Source organism: Pavona decussata, unplaced genomic scaffold (assembly GCF_977016875.1).
Source record: "Pavona decussata unplaced genomic scaffold, jaPavDecu1.1 SCAFFOLD_269, whole genome shotgun sequence".
Taxonomy (NCBI): domain Eukaryota; kingdom Metazoa; phylum Cnidaria; class Anthozoa; order Scleractinia; family Agariciidae; genus Pavona; species Pavona decussata.
The window spans coordinates 125,578-148,842 of record NW_028145671.1 but is presented as its reverse complement, the minus strand read 5'-3'; the positions used below and the strand labels follow the sequence as shown (position 1 = coordinate 148,842).

At 38.0% G+C, this 23,265-nt stretch overlaps 1 protein-coding gene and 1 long non-coding RNA gene across 2 annotated transcripts; both read left to right on the top strand.

The window, feature by feature from the left end:
* Position 1: 1 nt before the first annotated feature.
* LOC146455800 (coiled-coil domain-containing protein 178-like) lies at positions 2-22,801 on the top strand. Its single transcript, XM_085093777.1, has 22 exons — positions 2-554; positions 1,446-1,658; positions 3,122-3,321; positions 4,262-4,514; positions 5,348-5,446; positions 7,252-7,303; positions 9,517-9,729; positions 10,571-10,674; positions 11,248-11,297; positions 11,901-11,996; positions 12,327-12,463; positions 13,959-14,037; positions 14,771-14,938; positions 16,171-16,239; positions 16,645-16,698; positions 17,654-17,692; positions 18,342-18,455; positions 18,670-18,815; positions 19,020-19,105; positions 19,510-19,583; positions 20,886-21,035; positions 22,141-22,801. Exons 1-22 carry the CDS (start codon positions 125-127, stop codon positions 22,402-22,404), a joined length of 3,090 nt encoding a protein of 1,029 aa, XP_084949903.1. The 5' UTR covers positions 2-124; the 3' UTR covers positions 22,405-22,801.
* LOC146455801 (uncharacterized) lies at positions 19,593-20,614 on the top strand. The gene is made up of 2 exons (XR_014858948.1): positions 19,593-20,331; positions 20,451-20,614. It is a non-coding gene; the product is annotated as an uncharacterized LOC146455801 (long non-coding RNA).
* Positions 22,802-23,265: the final 464 nt, after the last annotated feature.

Here is a 23,265-nt window from a genome sequence, read left to right as displayed (position 1 = left end):
TTTCAATCCAAGATGGCGGTCTTGGATCATGTACTTCGCGCCTTTTCAAGTCATCGAAATCGTCATTTCTGATCGTTAGAATTGTACTCTCAGGGACGAAGAGAGACAGTAAAGAGCTAAAGTAATGCCTACTGTGGATAAGACGGGGAAATATGATGTGGAAGGAGAAAATACTGGAGTTAAAGATGGGATTACAATAGTGTCTTCAGAAAGTCAAGATGTTGACAGTAGACCTGCAAAAGCAAAGCAATCGCTGTCAGAACGCTCTGCTTTCAGCGAGACAGATCTGAAAGGGAGAATAGCTGATGCAGAGGGAGAAAACGCTGCGAAAGATGGATTTTTGTCACGTTATTCAGACAGCAACATTCAGCTAGCAAAACTGGACGTGCCATTCTTTGATGACTCGAGGTCGGAGCTTAGTGGGGGATCCGGTTTAGCTATTGTACCTTCCTTGGATGGAAGAAGTCTACTTTCACAAGACAGTGGGAGGGAACTTGTTCCTGTGGTCTCAACTGAGGATCATGATAAAGACGAGAATGGCCAGGAAGGGAAAGGTAATTATCTGGTAATCTGGTATCCAATCTACTGCTACTGCTTCTCATATTTACTTCAAATCCTGGCTAGGTAATGATGATGGAGACGTGGCAGAGCTGCAGCCTTCAGGGCCATTTATTCACTTGTCGTCAACAACAACAGTACCCATCAATGTAAATAGAGTGGAGCAAAGTCCTCTGGGGGAGGTTGGGGGAGGGTCCATAGGCCTTATCACGGTTTTCGACGCCATTTTGACGGGTAGGCAAACAGGCTTGAAATAACAGTGTTTGTATGGAAATCCAATGTCAAATAATTTTTACAAAACATAGCTTCTGAAAAATTCATGAATTAGAAACTTTTGGCACTAGGAAAAGGATTTTAAGAACAAAATTGGAGGGATGTAGCTGTGACAGAAAGTGTCCAGTCGTGTTTTGAACTTTCCATACATTTGTCTGTATAGCAAACCAGCCGTGAACTGCTACTAAAAATAGTTTGCGGGAAAAAATACAGGGAAATATATGGAAAGTTCAAAACACGACTAGACGCTTTCTGTCACAGCTACATCCCTCCAATTTTTTCCTTAAAATCGTTTTCCTAGTGCCGAAAGTTTCCAATTCATGAATTTTTCAGAAGCGATGTTTTATGAAAATTATTTGACATCGGATTTCCATACAAACACTGTTATTTCAAGCCTGTTTGCCTACCTGTCAAAATGGCGCGAAAACCGTGATAAGGCCTATTATAAGCTGTGGAACCCAGCCTTATGACCAGCTCTTGATTACAACCACTTTTTTGTGCCCTCAAACAAATTGAAAATCCAGTCATTTCCTTAGTTTTACATCCTCATTAATCCGACCACCCTGTATTAAAAGAACAGTAGCACTGATTAAAAGTGTCTTCATCTTTTCCAGATATAGTTCCTTCCCTTCCAGAAGGATGGCCACAGTTTAAAAACAGGCTATGGCGTCGTAGAAGCTGTGAGCTCGTCAAAAGCACATCTTCATGTGTACGAAAGGCAGTGTCTCATCTTCATCAGTTGCAAGACTTGGTTGATTTGTGTTATAAGACTGAAAACTTTGATGAGGATGAAAGGTTCAGCAAGCACAGGTCTAGTGGGATATCAGGTGATGGAGCTTCCAAGTACACATTGAAATGTTATTTTTTACATGTGGATTTGTTTTTGGTTTAAAATTTTTCAAACTCATTTGGCTTTCAGAGGGTTCGTACGGGTCATGGAAAACCTGGAAAGTCATGGAATTTTAGAATTTCATTTTCCAGGCCTGAAAAGTCATGGAATTTAGGTGTGGGTCATGGAAAGTTGTGGAAAATGATGTATATTAAAAAGTACAAAATAAATTGGATTTTTTTTGCAAAGAAAATGGTAAAAACATACCCAAAATGAAAGATGATTTCCAAAAAAATGGTCAAATTTAGGTCATGGAAAACTTGGAGAAGTCATGGAAAAGGTCATGGAAAGTCATGGAATTTCAAAAGCTCAAAAGAGTGCGAACCCTGTTTCATCTTCTTGTGTCCAAGATTGATATACAAAATGAATGTGAGACAAAGACGTATTTGAAAACTTTCAAACCAAAAACAAATTTGAACCATCAACAACAGTTCACATATTGCTGTCTGCATCACCGTTCCCACATGATATTAAGCATTTATAAATATAAACCAACAAGTTAAATCCCTTCACAGTCTACGCCAAGCTCATTTTGCAAAATACAGATCTTTTAATTTAGAAACTATGCACTTCCAGTGTTTTATTCCTCTTTTAGCTTGCCACACACAGAAATCTGACTGTTGTGGTGCTTGATATCTTCAATTCTACAGATTTATTCATCATTTCATTTTGTTTCGCAAAATACAGTAAGCTTATTGGCAAGCATTTTATGTAATTTAAGATATTTTAAAGATTCTTCTATGCGCTCAACAACATGGAGTTGTTCTTGTGCTGAGCCAGTTCTACAATGAAGTTGGCAAGTTTAGTCATACTTAATGTCAAACCCTTCTGAAAGGCTTTTCTCAGGCTATTCAAAAGAACAATGCAAGATCAACAATGCGAAAACAATGAGCTAGCTCATTCATACTAATGAGTCTGACTAGACGCGCAACTGCAGATTTTTAGACGCTTATATACACGTCCACAGCAGACGCGTTATACGCATATGTTTTGGTTCGCTTAATTCTTACCTGTACTGTACATGTATTGTTTTGTTTGTGTTTTTTGTTGAGATCATGTCATCTTTGTCAACTGCATGTCATCTTAATTTGGACAAACTTACGACTGTGATATTCAAATTATTTCACCTGTCTAATCAAATCAAACTGGAAAGAATAGTGGCTGGTGAACTCATTTACCCAAATCCAGAACTTTGTAATCCAGTCTATCAAAGCTATCAGAAACCTTGCACACTGTCTTTGACAGTGAAATGCCCTCATTGATTTGTCTCTCACATAGAAATAACAGTTCTCTGCCTTTCCTTTCAATAGTTGAAACATTTGTGAAAGTTCCTGTCCCCCGATGTGGTTGATAGATCCAAATACATGTACTGTCACTTACATCTAAATGTATCTCTTGTAGACCTAGAATTGAAGGGTGCGGAAGAGGCTTTAGACAGTCAAGCCATAGCTGAATCCGAAGCAACTCATCACTCCTCAGCTAGTAGCCATGGTAGACGAATCCGCTGGCTTCTGAGTTCAGCATCGCTCAGAAACATTGAAGAGGAAGCTGTATCAGTTGAACCCAGGCTGGAGTCCTCTGCCAGTGGGGCAACTTTAGAGGTAAGCATCTGCATACATGTGTTTAGTATTAGCATATTTTTATCATCTTGTGTTCATAATGTTGTGTCAATTTGTCTCCAAAAGATTCCCACGCTGGATTGCTGGAATATTGGAACAGGAATAATAAAATTCTGAATATAAACCCTGGGATTATTCATTCAAAGGCTTGTTTTGGACAGAGCTTGTTATTTGAGGGGATTGTATTTTAAAATGGGTTGGGTCGGAAAGTTAAAATATTATAATTTATAATTATACCTATTGAAATACGCAGCTCAGTAAACAACATACAGTAGAGCAATTTAAAACAGGTATCCCAAACAGCTATTCTGCGGGCTTTCATGTATTGTTTATTTGATTTAATATTATTATTTCTGGAAGGCTTGTTTTGGGAAGGACTTTTATTTGGAATTTTCCAATGGCAGAACAGTGTTCTTTCTCGAACCTGTTGACCCTTACATTATGAACAAAATGCTAGTAAAGTACTACAAAAAGTCATAGTATATGTTCGTAGGGAGTGTGGTCATGGGTTTTAGTTTTAAGCCCTGCAAATATTTCCTTGGGGCATATAACTGTGCATCAATACGTAGACCAATGAATTAAAAACTGGAACTTACACTAGTCTTGTAAACAGCTTTTACTAAAAATTTCATTCTGGCTGGTTAGTTTTGGCCAATTTATTTAGAAGATGGTGTTGTACATGTCAGTGTAGTAGATGTACATCTAAAATGGAAATGCTGCTTATGCATTTTTGTTGTACAAATTGCATTTGCATATGTTCAACTGTTTAACAGTTCAAACAAATACTGTATTCCTGATCTTGGCCACATACGGATGCCATTAACAAGAAAGAATACAACACTAAGATCTATGTCGCCTACTTACTGTTTTCAATACAGTAAGACAAAGAACATAGTTACTTACAACCACATGCATCCATCAGGTTCGTGGTAGAAGTGCTGGAACGGTTATAAGCAAAGTGTCCACTCCAAAGTCTGTGAAAACCTCAGAGGTTCTTCCCAAAGGATATGATGTGATTGAGGAGGTCGTAACCTTACTGGGGAGGATGGAAAGTGATAGACTCTCTACACAGGATGCACTTGTAAAAGAGAGAGAAAGGGTCCAGTCTCTAAGAAATGAGATTGATGCCCAAGCATACAAGAGAATGTATGATCTACCACTGGCAGTGCAAAGAGGTATAATAGTTATCACAACATTGCATAAAAAAATTAAGTAAATAAAACTAAATAAATCACTTTTTTTAAGTGTCAATGCATTTAGCACTGAGCAATAATTGGGGAAATCTATATCAAATTTGGATAAGAAACTTTCAACTAAATAAAGCTCCTGAAAATAATGTGCAAGTAGTGTACCTTTTGAAGTTACTGGTATCATTAAGGCTGATTTAGACAGTACAACTTTGCTATATATGAAAATAATGGTGATGTCAGGCCATGATTCAAAATATATCATTGTTTGGAATGATTCTAATAAAAGGCACAATGCTTTTGAGTGTTGTGCTTTTTATTAGAGTCATTTCTTGTTTTCTACTATGTACCGAGACCTTTGGGTAATATTCATTATTTTATTGTTTCATATAAATTGAAACTACATCTTTTTGGGTATGTTGTAGAAAAAACATAAATGTAATTTGTTTATCCAAAGAGCACCAAAGAGCTTTCTAGGAACTTGTTTCAAAGGTTTCCAATTGCATTCCAAGTCAATTAACTAGAATTTTGAAAGTGTTGGTTTTTGTGGAGAGAGGAAAACCAGAGAACCCAGAGAAAAATCCTCAGAGCAAGGATGTGAACCAACAGCAAACCCATCAAGCCACATAATTTATGGTCCCCAATGCCGGGAATCTAAACCAGTCATATTGATGGGAGGCAAATGCTCTCGCTGCTCCATCCCTGGCCCCCCTCCCCCCCCCCCCCCTTCTCCCCACAATGTAAAAGGTGACAAGATTTTAAAAGTAACATGTTTTAAAACACCTAATGCTTAAATTTATTGTCCTTTTCATTTCTACCAGAGCATGAGGCCTGTGCTATTGATATCAATGAATTGAGGTGGCACTGTGCTTACCAAGGCAGAATTGAAGCCAGGATCAGTGAAAGAGTTCGTCATGCAGGTAATGGGAAATAGGTTCAAGAACAAATTTTTTGCCACATTGAACTGTCAGTGCACCTTTTAAAAGTGTCAGTTAAAGTGTCAGGGGATGCCTTTTGATATTTTACAGGCTTCTCTCCAAGGATATACTGTTTTTGTGTTAACAGTACAATTGTACTAAGGTTTCATGGTGTTGTTTTAATTTCTAAAGCTGTGTAAGTATTTATCCTTGTTGACCCGGTTCTTCTTAGGCAGAGTAGTTCAAGAAGAATGTACATGTATTAATGTTTGATCAAATGGGGCTTTTAAACTGTTCACTTGTAAACTTATAAGCCATGGTCTTTGTGGATCTCATATTCCTGGGCTCAGTTCAAGTCATTATTACTGCATGTGTAGTTTCCTTACATAGATGTAGCTACATGTACATGTGTGCATTGATCCGTTCTCTTGTCTTTGCCTGTAAATGGTACACTAACGTACACATACATGTAGCTATATCAGACCTGAGCATTAACTTCCTGTCCTTCATTAACAATGTTTGCCTTACTATACTCTTTGTTCTCTTGCTATAAGTTCTTTAACATTTTTGTATGTACACCCTTACAGGTTGTTAAATTGGCTTTGGCAACAGGTATAACATGTACATTGTACACCCCTCTCAAACAACCACTGAACGTCTTTTGTTTGTACATGTCTAGCCATGCTGTGGAATGAAGCCCTCTTCTACAACTAATGAGCGTGATGAGCATCTCTCTTCTTGATTGTTTTTCCAAACTAGAAAACTTCATCTCTTCTCCATGTTAGAGGTCAACAGGGGCATCTTGCCCTCTTCTCTCACTTTCCTGTAAAGGTTATGATCGAGTTGTCTTTCTTGCAAGTCTCGTTGCAAGCCAACATCCACGTCATTCTAGAGGTGTATAATAAGTTACTATATCTTTCACTTGTGCTTGCATGTGCTCTGCTTAATTTTACAATGTGATACTCAGTTGTGTAAGGATGTATTTTTATTGCTCTTAACCCCTTTTGTCTGTTCTCTGTTCACACACATTGTCTTCTTTGCAGTCACACTTGCTCTTGAAACATGAACTAGCTTAAGGTAAAGTCTATCTTGTTCCAGTCTCAGCTCTAGCTAAATATTGAATAAGCCATCTTATCCTGCAGATTGATACATGTAGCAGTGTTGCTTACAGACTGTACGTTCCTTTTTGGAGTACCACCACTGTTTAAAATTGTCCTTCTGGCCATTGAACAACTGGTCAGCAATTTTCACCAATGAGCTAATTCTCATCATGTGTAATTCTCATTTCACCACCAAAGAACATATGTGAACTGATCCTCTTTGGTAATTCTCCACTTGTTAATTATTAACCAAGGGTCCTTTCCATCACAGGATACTCAGGAATGCCCAAAATACTGCTAGGTGTACTTACAATCTGCGTTTGCTTACTTCCTATCTATCATGATCTATCATGATTACAATTTATTGTCTGGCTGCATCACAAGTGACCACACAAACCTTCCTATCACTTGTGAGGTCAACATTTCTGTCTTCGGTGTCAGGCTACTGACATTTTCTACTTCCAGCCTAGTCATAAAGTTGCAGAGATTTTCAGTTTGTTGTTCCTTATATTTCAAAGTTAAGCACCTTCTTTAATGGTCCATCAATTATCATTGTCCTTGTAGTTGTAGCAGAAAAAAAAATTATTAATTAAAGAACTAGTTTCATGTTAAGTTTGACTGACTTCAAATTGTACAAGTGAATAAATACAAGTGAAACTTAGCAATAAATTACACATCAAAAGTTTAAAACAATAATTGCTTCTGCAGAAGTGAGACATGCAAAGGTCTTACAAGATCTGAGCAACATACAAAAGCACTGGTAAGTGATGATCCAGGTTTGTTTTACCCAATAACAAGCTTTGTTACTATATATGGTAGCTTCGCCATGTGCTAAAATAGTAGGGGTGTAACGATTCATGTTCCTTTCGATTCGATTCGATTTCGATTATTGCCTTTCGGTTTCGATTATTTCGATTCGATTATGCAAAATATTAATGATTTTTAATTCTTGCAAGATGATACACAATGTTAACAACATACAACCCTAAACTCTCAATGTGAGGCTACAATAGTAACAGGAACATTATTAATCTATTTCAAGGATGCAATAAAAAATAAAAAACATGCAATTTGTCAGTGTTCTTCTTTGAGTTCTTTCTAGAATCTAGATCTAGTGCACTCTCATATTTTTCTCATCCATTCTTCTTGTTTGCAAAACATAGTTTTTAATGTTCCATTCTTGGATGAAATGTGCGGTAACTGTTATGTAGCTTTCGGTTGATCTAGATGTCCATCCATCACTTGTTAAAGCCACGAACTAGCTCGGCACTTTTAAGGTCTGATTCGACTTCTGCTTTGACTTCTTCGTAAAGTTTAGGTATCACCTTCTCAGAAAAATGAACTCTGCTTGGTAAGTCATACCTAGGCTCCAGATTGTTGATCATGTGTTAAAACCCTTTATTTTCCTCAACAGAATATAGGGCCTCATGTCTTTTGCAATGAAAACTCCAATAGACTTCGTTATTGCCGTTGCTCTGTTGCCCGACCGCAGCAACTTATTTTTCAGAACATCCTGAATTTTTACCCGCCGTCTTTGACTGCAACACTTCCGTCTTTTCATCAATGCTTTGTTGACTTTTTAAGTGCGCACTCATGCTCAAGGTCGAACCGGCACAATACTTGAAAGTTGCGAAGCAAATTTTGCAGATAGTTTTAGACTTGTCTGTTGTTCCGTCTTTAGTCGGAAAACCATAATATTTCCACACTGCGGATCGAAAAGAAGCAGGCGGATTCACAATCGCTTGCTCATTCGTCGCCATGTTTGAGAATGTGACAATGAGCATGCACATGGTTTGCCTTATTGGAAATTCTCAAGGGGTGGTAGAGGGGCAACATTTTTACCAAGCAACATGGCGCAAGAACTGCAAGTTAGCGTCTTTGATCGATTGTCAATGAAAAACGCACATCTTATTGAGATCTGGATGCCAAGTTTACAATATAATGACTCACTGAGGGCACTTTTGGAAAGGTACACAAAAAATCGAACCAAAATCGAAACGTGGAATCAAATAATCGTGAATCGAACCGAACGGTCATAATCGCGATTAATCGAGAATTCAATTAATCGTTACACCCCTATAAAATAGCTGTCATGCTCAAACAGTTACATGTAAATGGGACATTTACATTGTTTGAAAGTTGTAATTTCATGTAACCAAGTCAAGTTTAAACCATTTTGTTCAGTGAAACCTTTCATCCTAACATTAAGATTTGACTGAGTCTTACTGGAGGCAGCAGGGGACAGATTTACAAAGCCCTCCAAAGTTAAGGCATACAATAGTCTGTTGTTAGTCCAACAATAGACTTTATCAAGAAACAATACTTAATAGGATACATCTTAACTCAAAAGGTCTTTTTGAATCTGGTCCCAGGATTATCAGAGAGAAGAATAATATTATTGTGAAATACAGTATTTATTCAATTAACTGCCCACCTTTGAATAAACACCTTGAATAAGTGCCCACCCTGAGAGCCCAAAAAGTTAATAAGCTCCCACCCCATCCCTCTTCTAACAAAAAACATTTCTGTACTTGCCCAGCATGAGGTAATACATGTAGAAGTATCAGTTGTGTTCCAAAATTTGGTTTTGGATACAGTACGTATTCAAAAATTGTTTATGTTAGATCATTTTGCACTTTGTTTTGTCTTGTGGAAGCGGAATAACTTGTTATCCCTTGTTTTGTTCCTCACTTGCTGAAAATGTTGGGAAAATAGTAAGCACCCACCCTTTGCATATGTTCACCTCAATAAACGCCCACCCTCATGGTCCTAAACTTAAATAAGCTCCCATGGCAGTTAATCAAATACATGCAGTATTGCACTGTTGTGGGAAAGAAGGTAAGAGGTATCACCAATAAAGGGAACAAGAGCTGGAGGTAAAACATATTAGAAGGTGGGAAACTCAAGCATCCTTGGCCTCCTCTGCTGAATTGAATTTTACTTGCATTTCTTAAATTCCTGGTTTTCTTTTAGTCCACTTGTTGAAGAGAAGCTAGATTTAGAAGCAGAAGCCATGTCAAGCATACAGTTAAAACAAGATGAAACCAATGATGAGCTTTGTAACACGCTCGAACGACTGGAGGCTACAGAGAGGAAAACAGCAGAGGCACAAGGCAAAGCAGCTCAAGAGAGATACCTCATCAAACAAGATGTGGATGTTGTAAGAAATGAGTTGAATGCTGTCAGGTAATACATACATGCTTTGTCTTACAAAATTTCATTTCTTGTGGACTCCATGTTACAACCACGCTATTAATAATTATATGTAATAGGGAATTGAAGATACAGTATGACAAAAGCAAGGCCAGTGAAAATGTCACTTGAAAATATAACTGATGTTATTTGAAGTACTTTGTCATTAGCCAGGGGTAGCAGGGATGGTACAATGGTGTCAGAGCCCTTGCCTCCCACCAATGTGGCCTGAGTTCTATTCCTGGACTCGGTGTCTTGTGGGTTGAGTTTGTCCTACTCCTTACTCCGAGAGGTTTTTCTCCGGGTACTCTGGTTTTCCACTCCCCTTGAAATCCAACATTTCCAAAAATTATTCAATCTGGAGAGTGTCCTCATGCTACATGTGTAAAGTGCATATGATTATCTTGTCATGTATAGAATTATATGCTACACTGTGTACAAATTTAAAAAATCTACAGAATTATTCCAACTCAGTCAACTTGGATGTAATATTCTATAATGCATTGCTCAGAATCCAGGATGTTTGTCACATGAACACACTAAATGGCATACAGTCTGTAGCTCCCATGAGTCTCCTATAGCTCAGTGAAGAAGCATCTGAACTGGTAATTAATATTTATTGGAGGTTCATACTCAGGTTCACTTCTTGTTCCAGGAAAACTTCTATCGAGTATATATACATGTGTCGCTGACTGATAAATACATCTTTTTTTATGCATTATGTGTTAAAGTTTTGTATTAATACTCCTTAACATTTTAAAAAAGTCATAAAAATGTTGTTAACCAGAAAACAATGTTAATCATTATTAATTTGAGGATATTTTCCTTTAAACAGTGATGAGCTGGCTCAGTTGCGGATGTACTTCACATCTAACACACACACTATGAATGATATCAGAAACACACTCAGGGAAAATGCACAACAACTTGTCATTTTGGGTGAGTATGAAGCAATTGCCTGCCATTTATAGATGGATACATGTAGACTAAAATATAGATCTGTTTTGGTTTATGGCCTTGCCTGTACATGTAGTTCTATGTAGTTATTTGTTTACAAAATGGTCAAGTTTGTTTGTTAATTATTTACAATGCATATACAGCTGTAGCCTAATGCAAATAAAAGAGTTACATGTAGTTTGGAAGAATCTGATATGCCATGTATATAGTGTTGGCATAATGTTCCTGTGTATGCAGTCCATTTACATTATGAATATATTAAGCAAGGAGTGTTATGTGATATGCCAGAACCACATTTGCATTTGACCTTATTGAAAATGTCTAATGTATTTATCTGGCAGGTCAGTCAATTAGCTAGGACATAGTGATGTGAATAAATGTTAAAAAAAAATAGTTTTGTTTATTAGCCAGTTCTCATAATTATCTTGGTTGCATAAGGTAAATTATTACTTGTTGCCTTGATCAGTGATGTTTCAGTGTGTTGACGGATTAACAATTTTTTTGTCCATTTCAAAAATTGATATTGTGTTCATTTTTTGACATTGTCTATTTTAGAGGGCAGAGAAGAAAGAATCAAGGCTTTGGAGGCAGCACAACAAGAGAAGGTAACAAGGACAATGGAGCGGCCAGAGTGGCTCAGAACCACCTTAAATTTTTGGCTCTGAACCCCTCTCTATGATTTTTTTTTTTAATTTGGAAAAGCTGTATCTGAACATGCTGATTACAGTTCCATAATAAAAAATGGGGGTCACTAAACTCCTTTTTGGAGTTACATGTATATAACCGTTTAAAGCTATACTGTTCCTATAATGGTCAACTATTATGTTGAGAAAATGACTGTGATTTGTTTGTCAGTGATTGGGCATTTGTTTGATACCAATGTTGTGGTATCAACCATCGAAGGGTGTTAGTATTGATCCGTCAAAGTGTAAGTGATTGAAAGTGCTGGAAGCCAGTGCCAGCCCTGAAATAAAGTCCAGTCACGTAGGCTGGTGATTGGACACAATTTAACAGTGAGACTGTATAAAGATGTGGTCTTGTGTCTGTACGTAGCTTGTCCTAATAATTATTCTAGTGCAGCTCAGCCCTCTTAGACATCATTTATGGAGACATTGGATCAAACTTAATTTTCTCAATTTAACATTTTTACTGAAAATGTAACTTTGGCTCACTGTTTGTGTGATTTTTGTTGGTTCGCTTGTTTGTAGGTTCAAAGGCTTCGGGAGAAAATAGTAGAACAAGAGGCAGAGCATATAAAACTTGTGGATGAAAACAACAAACTGAAACATGATAAACAAATGACAGTAAGTAAACAAGCTGCATGTATTGGACAGATAATAAAATAATACTGTATCTGTAATGTGGGAGACAGTGTTATATAGTTTATAACAATTGGACAATTATTATCATCTGAAAAGGCTCAAACAATAATTTCGAGATCAGACAATGTTGTGAACCAGGCATAATTGTGTGCTGTTGCCAACTCCACAATGGACAAGGCTCCCATCCAAAGTGTTGGAGGAGGGAAGGGGGAGGGGAAGGTTGAGTTGTAATACTACACATACACCAGTTTCAATGACTCATTGTTTGTAAATCAAGTTGACCTAAACGATTTTTTGCTGTACTCTCTTTAGCAAGCATCTATGGAGAGTGAGAATGCCAAGTTGGACCATGAAATTAGGAACGCTTCAAAGCGACTGAAGGAGTTGGCCACGAGAATCAAGAGGACCAAGTCAGAAATTACTGATCTAAACAAAAAACTGAAGCAATGGTGAGGGATTGTAAAGAATGTCTTGCTTGAACTTCTATGAATTTAGAGGTTTACATTAATTTAACTTTCAATGCTTAAAGTGAAATTAAAATTTGCTTTTAGGCAAGAAGTAAGAATAATGATTTTAATAAGTAAAATATTCACAAAGAATAATATCATAGAGGTCATAATAATTTATTCATAAACAACATTTAAATGGGAAAGTCAAGGTTACAACATTTGTGAGACAATCAGACAACTAATGTGGCTTGATGCAACAACTGACAACTGCAACTGCTATTCTATCTAGGTTAAGGGAAAACAGAGCACTGCATTTTAAAACAGAATGCCAATCTTCTACATTATGTAAACAATAAAGAGATACAAAAACTGACGCTCTGAACATTATCCCTAAAATTGTGTCCGACGATAACACTCCAAACTTCAGCTTTTGTATCTTTATGGTTTCCAATTTAACTGATAAAACCAAACATATATTCATTAAATTTTCCCCTCCTCCACCGATGCAACAACACAGTTTCTTTAGATTAACTACATCTCCCTTTTTTCAGTAATCGCATTCTCAGCACTCCTTCCATTCTGCTGCAAAAAATGATCAAGCAAGATACTTTTTTTTTTTTTCATTCTTAAAACAAAATATTAAGTGCTTTACAGTTCGCCAAAATTTTCAATTCAACCATTGGAAATGCAAATGGCATGCGCCGATCAAGCGAAAATTTCATGGAACTAACGGGGGACCTTTGGAGGTAATCCACTTTCTCCATTCATCCAGTCAGAAATTACCATTCCATTTTCACAATCTTTCCATTCCACTTTGTTACCTTCTCGCCAATATTTTGCAGTCATGTAATTTTTTTTATGTATCAGTGAGATTGCAAGTTTGGAACGAGTGCAGAAAAGCCTTTCCATTTGACACAGAAAGTTTCCAGAGTTTCCAACTGGACTATTTCTTTCATTCCTGTGCTACAAATTCTGTAATAACCCCAAAATAATAAAATGTCCTTAAGGACGGTGCCTCCTTTTGCTACTGCGCGTATGTTCTGCGCATCTGGTCCGAGAAACTCGGATCTCGTAGCAGCAGTGTCTGCTAAAACAAAGATTTTTGCGCGGTTTATAACTACGCGAGAAAAGCAGGTCTTGGCAAGAGTGACTGGAATCTGAAAAGAAAGTTAGGGGTAACCATGCATTTTTCAGAGACAATTAAGCTTCAATTTGGGAGAAATTCCAAACATTGTTTTGTATTTTAATGCTTTTTAATATTATTGTTGCTTAATTATCTCTGAAAAATGCGTGGTTGCCCCCAATTTTCGTTGAGGATTCCAACAACCCTTGCTAAGATCTGCTTTTCATTCATAGTCATAAACTGAGCAAAATCAGTTCTGCATTAGCAGGAACCGTCCTTGAGCTCTGACTGTATACACCCTAGTTGTGGATTTTGGTAGTGCTCAATTTTTTTCCGTTTGCGTTTCAATATTTCCTGTTCTTTTTCTGACAGTGCCGATAAGAAGATTGCTAATGAGAAGGCCATCAAACGGACTGAGCAAGAAATGGAGAAGATCGAAACACAGATGGAGGTCATTATCTCATGTTTTGATATGAGAATGTAAATTAGGAATTGATATTGAGGCTGAATATAAGTCCACCAATTAATGATCTTTTGTTTGGGTTTTCCATGGACAGTAAAATACAATGCTAATGCAGTCTTAAAGGCAATCTATATCTTGCGTGACTGTCGTTTGTAACATCCGAATTCAGTTAAGTCTCCCAAAACTATGGATACCTTTAATTTTAACAAAGAATTCAACGTATGCGTAGCAAAAGAAACGTTGAAAATTCGACGTTAAGTTCTGAATTGCCACCAGACCCAGGGACAGGTAGTGCTGAAAAGGAAAAAGCCGTTCCTCCCTTCTTTTCTGTGTCGAATTTTTTCCCACCCGTTTTAACTTCCTCCTTCTTCCCACCATCTGTCCCTGGGTCCCGAGGCTGAATTGCCATGGAAATTCCTGAAGTTTAAATTGAACGTGAACGATGTAATGCGACACAAGGTGTAATTCTTTGTACAAACTGATCTGTAATGTTGTAGACGCAACTCAAGTGTTCAAGATAACTCTTAAAGTTCATCCTTGGATGATGGTTGGCTGATTACTTAGTGAAGGGTAGAAAAATAAAATGAAGTGATTGCAAAGTATTTTGAACCCCTCCTCATGATTTGCTTCACCTTTTGACCATTCACAGAAAACGTGGTCTTGTTATCTAATAACATTGTTAAGTGTATCTTTTCTAATATGTCTGTATCGAAATCTCTAGGTTTCCAGGGAAGAGACAAAGAAGGTCCTAGTTCTTAATAGCAACCTCAATGAAAGCCTAGAGTCAAAGAAAGAAGAAGTGCTAAGTGTGGAGGAATCTCTGAAGACGACTTCTGACGCACTCAAGAAACAACTCAAGGATGAAGCTCATGCTCGGACTGTGCTTCAGGTCAGTATTGTTATATGAGACTACAGTATTAAGAGACAATCACAGTCTCCTGTTTTGCGATTTGCTGACCAAGCTCAATCGCTGAGTTTGTTGGGCTTCCATCGTGAATGAAACACAGAGAGAAATCTGAAGAGAGTAAGAAAAGCTAACAAGGCGCTGGAAAGAGTTAGAGTGGAGTTATGTTTACAGCGAACGGCAGAAATGACCACGTGACAATGTTTATTCTACATTTGCCGCTCGCTGTTGTCATTTTCTCAGTAAAATTGAGTAGTTTTGCATGAGCATCAAAGGCTAGAATTATCCTAAGCAATTCTGCATTATTCTCATCTATGTACTCATTTTTGGGAATGTCACGTTTGACGTAAATGCGATTCTTAATCTCTCCAGTGACATGAATTGGAGAAGGGCTTTCTTTCTACCCCCACCCCCACCCCCATGGTAGCATTGTTATCTTCCCAGATTTCACTTTTCCAAACTCAGTGCTCAGAAAAGTACAGGACTGTGAACAGGTCAGCCTGGTCAACATTGTTCGTTGGTGGTGCTGTAGTCTCTTTGGGTGTTTGTCAGATCCCCCAGCATGGGAAATATGGGGAATGTAGGAGTCGTGGGTATTTCTGGGCCAGCCAAGGCAGTGGTTCCCTTACTGGATCATCTAATGGTTAGGACAATAAATTACTGGAGGAGCCAATTGTTACAGGCTGGGTTTACACTGTAATGGGCTTAGCATACCATCTTGATGTATACTGTAGAAGAGTAGCACTACTTGTAGCCTCTTAAAAGGTGGTTGCACTGGCTGCCATTTATGCAATTCCTAGACTTCCTGTTTACAACACTATTTTCACGGTAAAGATATTTGTCCTCGATCTTTTGTCACTGTTTGATGTATTTTAAATAGACTTAGTTATATGTATATTTTTTTTAATCTTTTTATAATTTTTATACATTGTACAGTTTTAGATCCCCAGTTACGCTTAGTTAGGTGTCCCCTATTAGCTGAGGACTTACCCTCTGCTAGATATTTTATTGACACGTTAATAAAGTTTATTCATCCATCTGTCCGTCCGTTTGTTCGTTCGTTCATTCGTTCGTTCATTCACTTTATGAGATAGAAACAAGAGTCAGGCTGCCAGGGATCATTTGGCTTCCATGCAGCTTTTCAAGGAACATTTGTGTCGTGTTGGCGGATTTGCTAGTAAAATAATAATGATAAAAACGTATTCCTGTCGTTACAGGCAAGGATCACGTCAGACACACAAGACCTCACCAAGACCCACGTTGACTCCAAAAAGAAACGTGAAAAGGTAAGTGCTGTGTCCTTTGTTGGCTGTACAGAAGTGCATTGTAGTTTGTAGCAGAGTTTTGATAGAACAGATGGTCAGCATAGCTCCGTATACAGTAACCAAACGTCCTTTGGGCACATCCTGTTTAGGGGCGGATCACAGACATCAGAAACCAACCTATTTTGTTAGCAACCAGTAAGTTGTTCAAAACACCAACTGCCATTGTCTAATGAGACTTAATTTTCTAGGTGTTACTCGTTCTCCAAGAAAAAGAAAAATATTGACGTGAAATGTTGCAAAATCTAATGTATTATGGGATTGCCTGGTTCGTGACGATCTTCAGGTTACAGTGCAATCTTGCTTGCTCAAGGTGCCTTCTATTACCTTTTGCTGGAAGTAATTAATTAATCTTGTTGTATTTTGCAGGCTACCCAAAGGGCAGATGAAATAGAAAAGCTTGTAGAGCACGTCAGAGACCAGGTGTGGTTGATCTTGTCTGTTTTCTCTCCGTATCTTCTCACAGCCTTTCTTTTCCCAAACTTTCGTCAAGATAGAAAGAGATTTACAACATTTTTTTTTTCAAAACCTTGGTATGGGTCCTGGTCTATGTACGCGTGAAAACAGCAAGATGGATTACCATATTTATGGTGTTGTTTGAAGCCGGTTGACGCTAATCCAATGTCAATAGTTAACCGAGGTTTTGATCTCGCTTGTTACAACTGGTTTTTAAGGCTAATTTTGAGCTGCTGGTAAAGATATGTCCATATCAAAACTGATAGACAACATCTTTTGAATAATCTTGTTTGATTAGTAATTAAACGAATCAAAGTTCACTTCAACCCAGGATTAGCTTAACCGGGGTTTGAACAACTGGCCCAGAGCTCACATTAACACAGAATCGGTTAATGTCATTCTTCATATCATTTGAATCGGAATAAAATACTGAAGTGTGACCATTCAAATGAAAGCTAGTGAGCAGTCCACTCCTGTGATTCTTTTTATTATGCTGTTTAAGGTGGCTCCGTTACAATTCAAATGAAGGTTTCTAGGTAGTACTTTCCTGTGGTACTGTCTATTGTGCTTTACAAGGTGTTTCTAACTTAAGTAAGTGGTTTAACTCCCGAAAAACTTGTCTGATCATTAAACTGAAACATTCGTACGATGTTGTTTGTTTTTCAACTTCTTACAAAGTGAATTTTTAAATTTTTCTTCCGTTTGAGTATGGATGAAAGATTTAATGTAAAATTTGAGTACTGCTTTCACGGGATTATTGGCAGATCTGGCGCAATTTAAAGTAACGACGACAGCAACTTTTGTGACAGCTTTCCTTCATCAGAGCTTGTTTGTTTCTGTGTGTCCTCCTGGCCTCTCAATTTGTATCAATTTATTTTTGTTCCTATTTTTTAATTGATTTCCTTGTAATTCATTTCATCAGGTTTCAAAACTGGAGAAAATTCACAATGAAAGGCAACAGGTATTAAACTAAACTAAAGTAATCTGGAAAATCTGTGTGGAAGGTTGATAATGTAATCGGATTTAATTGTGATGAAAAAGGAGGTTTTTGTTTGTGTAATTTTACCCAAGCTTTCATACGCTCTTTTTTATATAATATCGTCTAATACGTTCTTAATATTTTTTTTGGCAATTTGAGTCTAAAAAGTTTTTAAGATGTTCTTATGTTATATAACCTGTTATAGTATTTCAATAAATCTATGCTGACGTGACCAAGACATCTATCAAAGAGCAACATTTGCCGTAATTTTAACCTCAACGTTCTTATAAAAAAAGAGTGTAATGGGAAAATTGATTCCTTTAATTTGTGCCCCAAGAAGGGCTAGGTTGGGATTTTTGGAAAGGCAATAGGCATCTCTTAAATTCGGGAAAAAATATTTTGTTGTTAGGTTTTGCCCCTAAAATGTTCAGGCACTGCAGGAAGTACGTAAAAAAAGCCCAGTAGATCAGTTCAAAAATGACAAACAACAGGTAATGCACGTTGCTGTGAGGTGTGATCAGTCTAAAAAGCGAGCAGAGTGCAGATTCGATTCTTATCAGAAACTTGACTTGTTTCCTGAATGCGATTCGACATATAAATTGATCCTTAGTTGTTTTCTTGGCCGTTTTAGACCATCGCACAGCTTGACAAGATCTTGGAGAAAGTGGCAGTACAGCACGATGAAATGGAATCCAAATTTCGGACTGAAATTGCTGCGTTAAAACCAAAGGAGGAGGAGCTAAAGGTTGGTATGGCAAGGTGCTCTGTAATTTTGAAGTTAGGTGATTTATTTCTATTTATTTATTTATTTATTTATTTATTTATTTTGGCACTTAAGCTTATAACAGTTACTATAGCAAATAAATAAATAAATAAATAACCTCTGGCACCCAGTGTATGGCATTCACAGAAAAATACCATGTTCAGTGCATTTTCATGAATTTTTTGCTTTGTTGTAGAAAGAGACCATGGAACTCACCAAACGCCTGGATCACATCACATGGAAATCAGAGATGATGGAGAAGAAAATGGCCGACATGGAGTCTTCTACGCAAATGATGAATAAAGTTATAGCTACAACACAAGAGGCCATTAATGATCTGAAGTGAGTACGATCTTAATCTTCCTTTAAAAGCGAAATTTCTTCTCAATCAGAAGGAAACGCATAAATTTAATCAACAAATCCCCAACCAAAGTATGGTATGTTTGAGGGGAGGGGACATCATCTATCTGATGAACTCCACAACAAAAATCAATTATGCATGCATTGCATTGTTACAATTCTAATTATTGTTTCGTTACTTTTCAGCGAGGAAATGACTGAGCTAAAAATACAGATAGAGACGGGCTTCGAAACTGAACAAGACTTGAAGAAATCTCTGCAGCAACTCGAAGGTAAACAGAACTACAGTACGTTTGCATACTCATATCTCTCACCATCTCAGAAATGTCTTGCTGATCATAATTCGTCTCTAAAAACATAGTCCTTTAGATATGATTTATATCGAAGATATAAACTTTGCAATTTTCTCTCAAATTCTACTTTAGTCTGTCCAGATGGAACATGAAAGTGACATTTATGAAATGTTCCCTCTAGTGTGCAGGGAATCCGATCGCTCACAAATACAGCTGTCAAGGGGAAATCTGATTCTGAACTATCTTTTCTAGTCACCATCCTTGTAGACATTATCCACAGAACCAAACGTTATGAATCATTACTGAAGGTCTTACTGTAGATATAGGGAGAATTTTTTTACTTTGTCGTAACAAACAATTCGTGTTGGTGGTTTTACTTTCAGAGCGAATCAGACGTGGAAAGGAAAGCCACGAGTTGCACATGTGCCAAAGGAATACGGTGCTAACAACAAATCAGGTAAAGACAGACACGCTAAAACCCTTCCTATTTTTGCTTTGTAGTCAGTGTACGTGCAGAGTCAACCACAGGTAGCCCAAGCTCAGTATCCGATGACATGAACCTACGAAGGCTCGATTTCCGCGGCTTCCTCGGGTCCTCGCTTTCCTCCCCGAGAAGAGGATCTCTTTCGGGGTGGTCGTGGGCTCATTTCCCAAACAGCGGCTGGTAATCTAGCCTAGAACCTACGCCAACTTATGCACTTTGTATGGGAATAAAGACATAAATGTGGACGCAAACTTCGCTTATCTCATACGTGGGGTTGACTTGATGTCTTCCGTGTAATTTGGAAGGAATAAATGTGACCAATTCAAGCGAGCTTTTCAGTTTAACTGTTGTATATGTTTTGGCTTCGCACGAGTTCGTAATGCGAGCGAAGCATAAGCGAAAACGAGAAAGCCTTTTTTGAAGTAGACATTCCGTTTATGTTCATTTAGGGTCCTTTGGATAGTAAACTGAATTTGGCAAGTAAAAGTTGGCGTTTTCTTAAGGCGCAAACACGTTTTGCCGACATGAAAATTGTGTGATAAATAAAGGTGGTAATTTTTTAACCTCGGTAATGAAAGAAAAAATGTAATATTTATCGTATTATGGGTGTAGGTCTAAGAAAGTATGTCAAATGGCGTCAAACTGTCAAGTTTTTGCGATGATGGTGTCCATACACGCCACTTGCCGAGGTGATTTACCAACTTAAGAGAAAATTGAGATCGTACTCACTTCAGATCATTAATGGCCTCTTGTGTTGTAGCTATAACTTTATTCATCATTTGCGTAGAAGACTCCGTGTCGGCCATTTTCTTCTTCATCATCTCTGATTTCCATGTAAAGACGCCTTAGTATCCCTCTCGCTTAAGGTTTGTGCTAGAAACTGGCTTATGGAGTCCCGTGTGAAATTTTAAGGGGGCTTTTGTCACAAACGTGGGCTCAAGATAATTGAACTTGTCATACACGACGTTAAATTTAGCAATACATCGTTGGTGTAAAAACAAAAATCTGCCCAGATGTTGAACTTGAATTTTTAGAGTAAAATTGTCAGGTCTGTCCGGAAAAGCAAGTTTGTTGTTTAAAAACCTCTTTGTAATAAGAAGGTATCCTTTCCCTTTGTGCGCCATGGTTGACGCCCAGATTCTCAACAATAGGGGAAAAGGGATGGGAGGGGGAGCATAAAATCGCGTTCCACGGGGAGGGATACAATTTCTGTTTTACTCTGAGGCTACATTCAGATATGCACTTATCGACTTAACTATATATATTTTTTTATAGGCTGGAGTTACTACAGCGCTAAGCGAAAACAAGGACTTGGCGGTGATTTACCAAAGGTTGCAGAACACTTACCTCAACAACAAAGCTGCCCTGTTGAGACTTGTAGAGAGACGAGTGAACAACGAAGACAGTTTGAAGGATCACAGAGAGGTTAGTTTACGCATCAAAAAGAAATACCGCAAATCGTGTGAAGTTCTCAGACCTTGTCTATAAAGTTGTCAAGTAACGAGAGGGAATTATTAGATTTGGTTTAAATGGCTGCGCGATGAAAAAATAAGTCATAGAATGGATGGTCCGAACGAAAACACAACAGAAATACAGCTTAAACCTCAGGAAGCCCAGTAGTCAAAACATCAAACAGTGGTTACATCCCTCGATGTAAAACGAGTTTCACAAGGGAAATCTTAGCCTCTACATTTTCAATGTGCATTTTCATTTTCAATGTATTGAAATGTTAAGATGCAAAACGATATTGCATGTATTTTTGTTATACACCAATGGACCTTAATGAATTAGTTAGCTTGAGTTTTGTTTAAGATTTACAATTCTCAGTAAGCCATCCTCCCTCCAACGCACCCCCTCCCCCTCCCCCCCCCCCCCCCGTTTCGTGGAGCTTGTCATAACGTTTACGCTGATTGGCTCCTTAAATCAGACACGTATTGTCGGTCGGAGTGGGAGGCGGAAAGTTCCCGCGCTGACTTAAACATTCATAACTTTATTAGTATCGGCGAAAGCAAGGTGACGTGGCAAAACATGTTGTTACTATGTGACTTAATGTTGCCATGGCGACAACATTTTGACAGATGTGGTTTCAGAGGTTTTGTTTTGTTTTGTTTTGTTATATGTCAAAAACTCAAAATAACCTTTACAGTTTTATACAATTTCTTTCGGAAAAAAAATGGTTTTAATCACTCCTTGGCTCAATTTTTTAGGTTTTCTGGTGATTTGAAAAAATCGAGGAATCCGAAATGGTGGCTGTTCAGGAGTAATGATGTAGTTGCTGTTCTCACATCATGATGTCGTCATCCTATTTTGTAAATACGCTTCACGTTTTATTGCCATAGCTTTACTGATCTTGAAGTTACGGGGCAGGGGTTTCACAATCCCTCCCCCCCCCCCCGGTCCCTGTTAGGCTTAAAAGCCCGGACAAAATAGGGTGAAAAGGGCCAGAGCTCGATCCTTTTAGAGGAGTTGACTAGCTTTGTTTAACTTTTTGTTTGATGTTGTTAAACCACTGCCCTCTGTGCTTTTGCAGCTGTATGTTCTCCAAGGTCGCATGCGTGAAGCCCTCGAGTACTTCTATCGTCTGCGTGGCTTACAGAGCAAGGCGGACATTGCTGACTTCGAACTTAGATGCATCGAAAATGGCGACAAGTTGGTCACGTTGCAGTCTGAAATGATGAGGGTTATTGAACACATCAACCGCTTCCTAGAAGCAAACAATGCAGCCCACGATGTTATCTCCATGGAGGCGGCAAAAATCGCACAAACACCGACCACTGGTACCTTGGTTGCTTGAACAAAAGTACTTGCCTTTTGGACTAATTCGTTACTTCTTGAGAGCTTCACAGTACCAACCGGCAAGGGCACAAGAAAAGATTGAACTGCTGAATGACTTGCATTTGAACGTTTCCAAAGAAACGGAGGTTTAAGTGCCCGAGTAGTCCTAGGTTAGGTAATATTAACAGATTTTAGTATCTCGACTTGATTTCGTTGCTATCGTCATGCAGAAAACAAAAATGCTGTGTTAAGCTTGTATTGCGTCATGTACGCGTACTGTTGTGAAATTCTTGTACATAAGTAAAAAAAAAAGGTTGTAAAAGAAAGCCATGTAAATATAACATTATAACAAAATATAACAGAGCTAAGCTATTTATGAACAAAATAAACTGTTCAGAGTTTCGTAGAGAAGTTGATACAGGTTTGAATATTTTCAACGTTTTTGTGGGAAAGAGTTTGTTGTTTAGTTGAAGCTCAGCTACTCGATGCTACGATATGATGCAAAGGGCAAATTACACGACAAATGACTCCGATGAATTGAAACTGCTCTGGGAACTTTGGGTGTGAACGAGTTTTTGCCCCTGCCTTCTTAGTTCTAGGACCACAGACTCCAATGGCTTCAAAACAGAAGAAGTCAATGCTTTATAAAACTGGATTCAACAAGGTGCTTACTTATGAGCGCTTTCCATTTGTAAGGAAAAAACAGTGAGAATTTGCCGCCAAATGGAACAGTACAATCCTCAAGCGCTTTCCATTTGTATGGAAAAAACAATTGTTCCGTGGCCGGGAATCAAATACAACGGTTCTTTCTACTGGCAACTAAAAAATAAACCGCGTATATCACCAAGGAGCATAGTACGTAAGTGTGATGAGATAAAAG

Bases quoted from the DNA above. Each gene is read 5' to 3' on its own strand.
- LOC146455800 (XM_085093777.1), top strand. From the start codon at position 125: ATGCCTACTGTGGATAAGACGGGGAAATATGATGTGGAAGGAGAAAAT. The intron at 5,447-7,251 runs GTAATGGGAAAT...TTGCTTCTGCAG, and splicing joins TGAAAGAGTTCGTCATGCAG to AAGTGAGACATGCAAAGGTC. The intron at 19,106-19,509 runs GTAAACAGAACT...TTTTACTTTCAG, and splicing joins ATCTCTGCAGCAACTCGAAG to AGCGAATCAGACGTGGAAAG.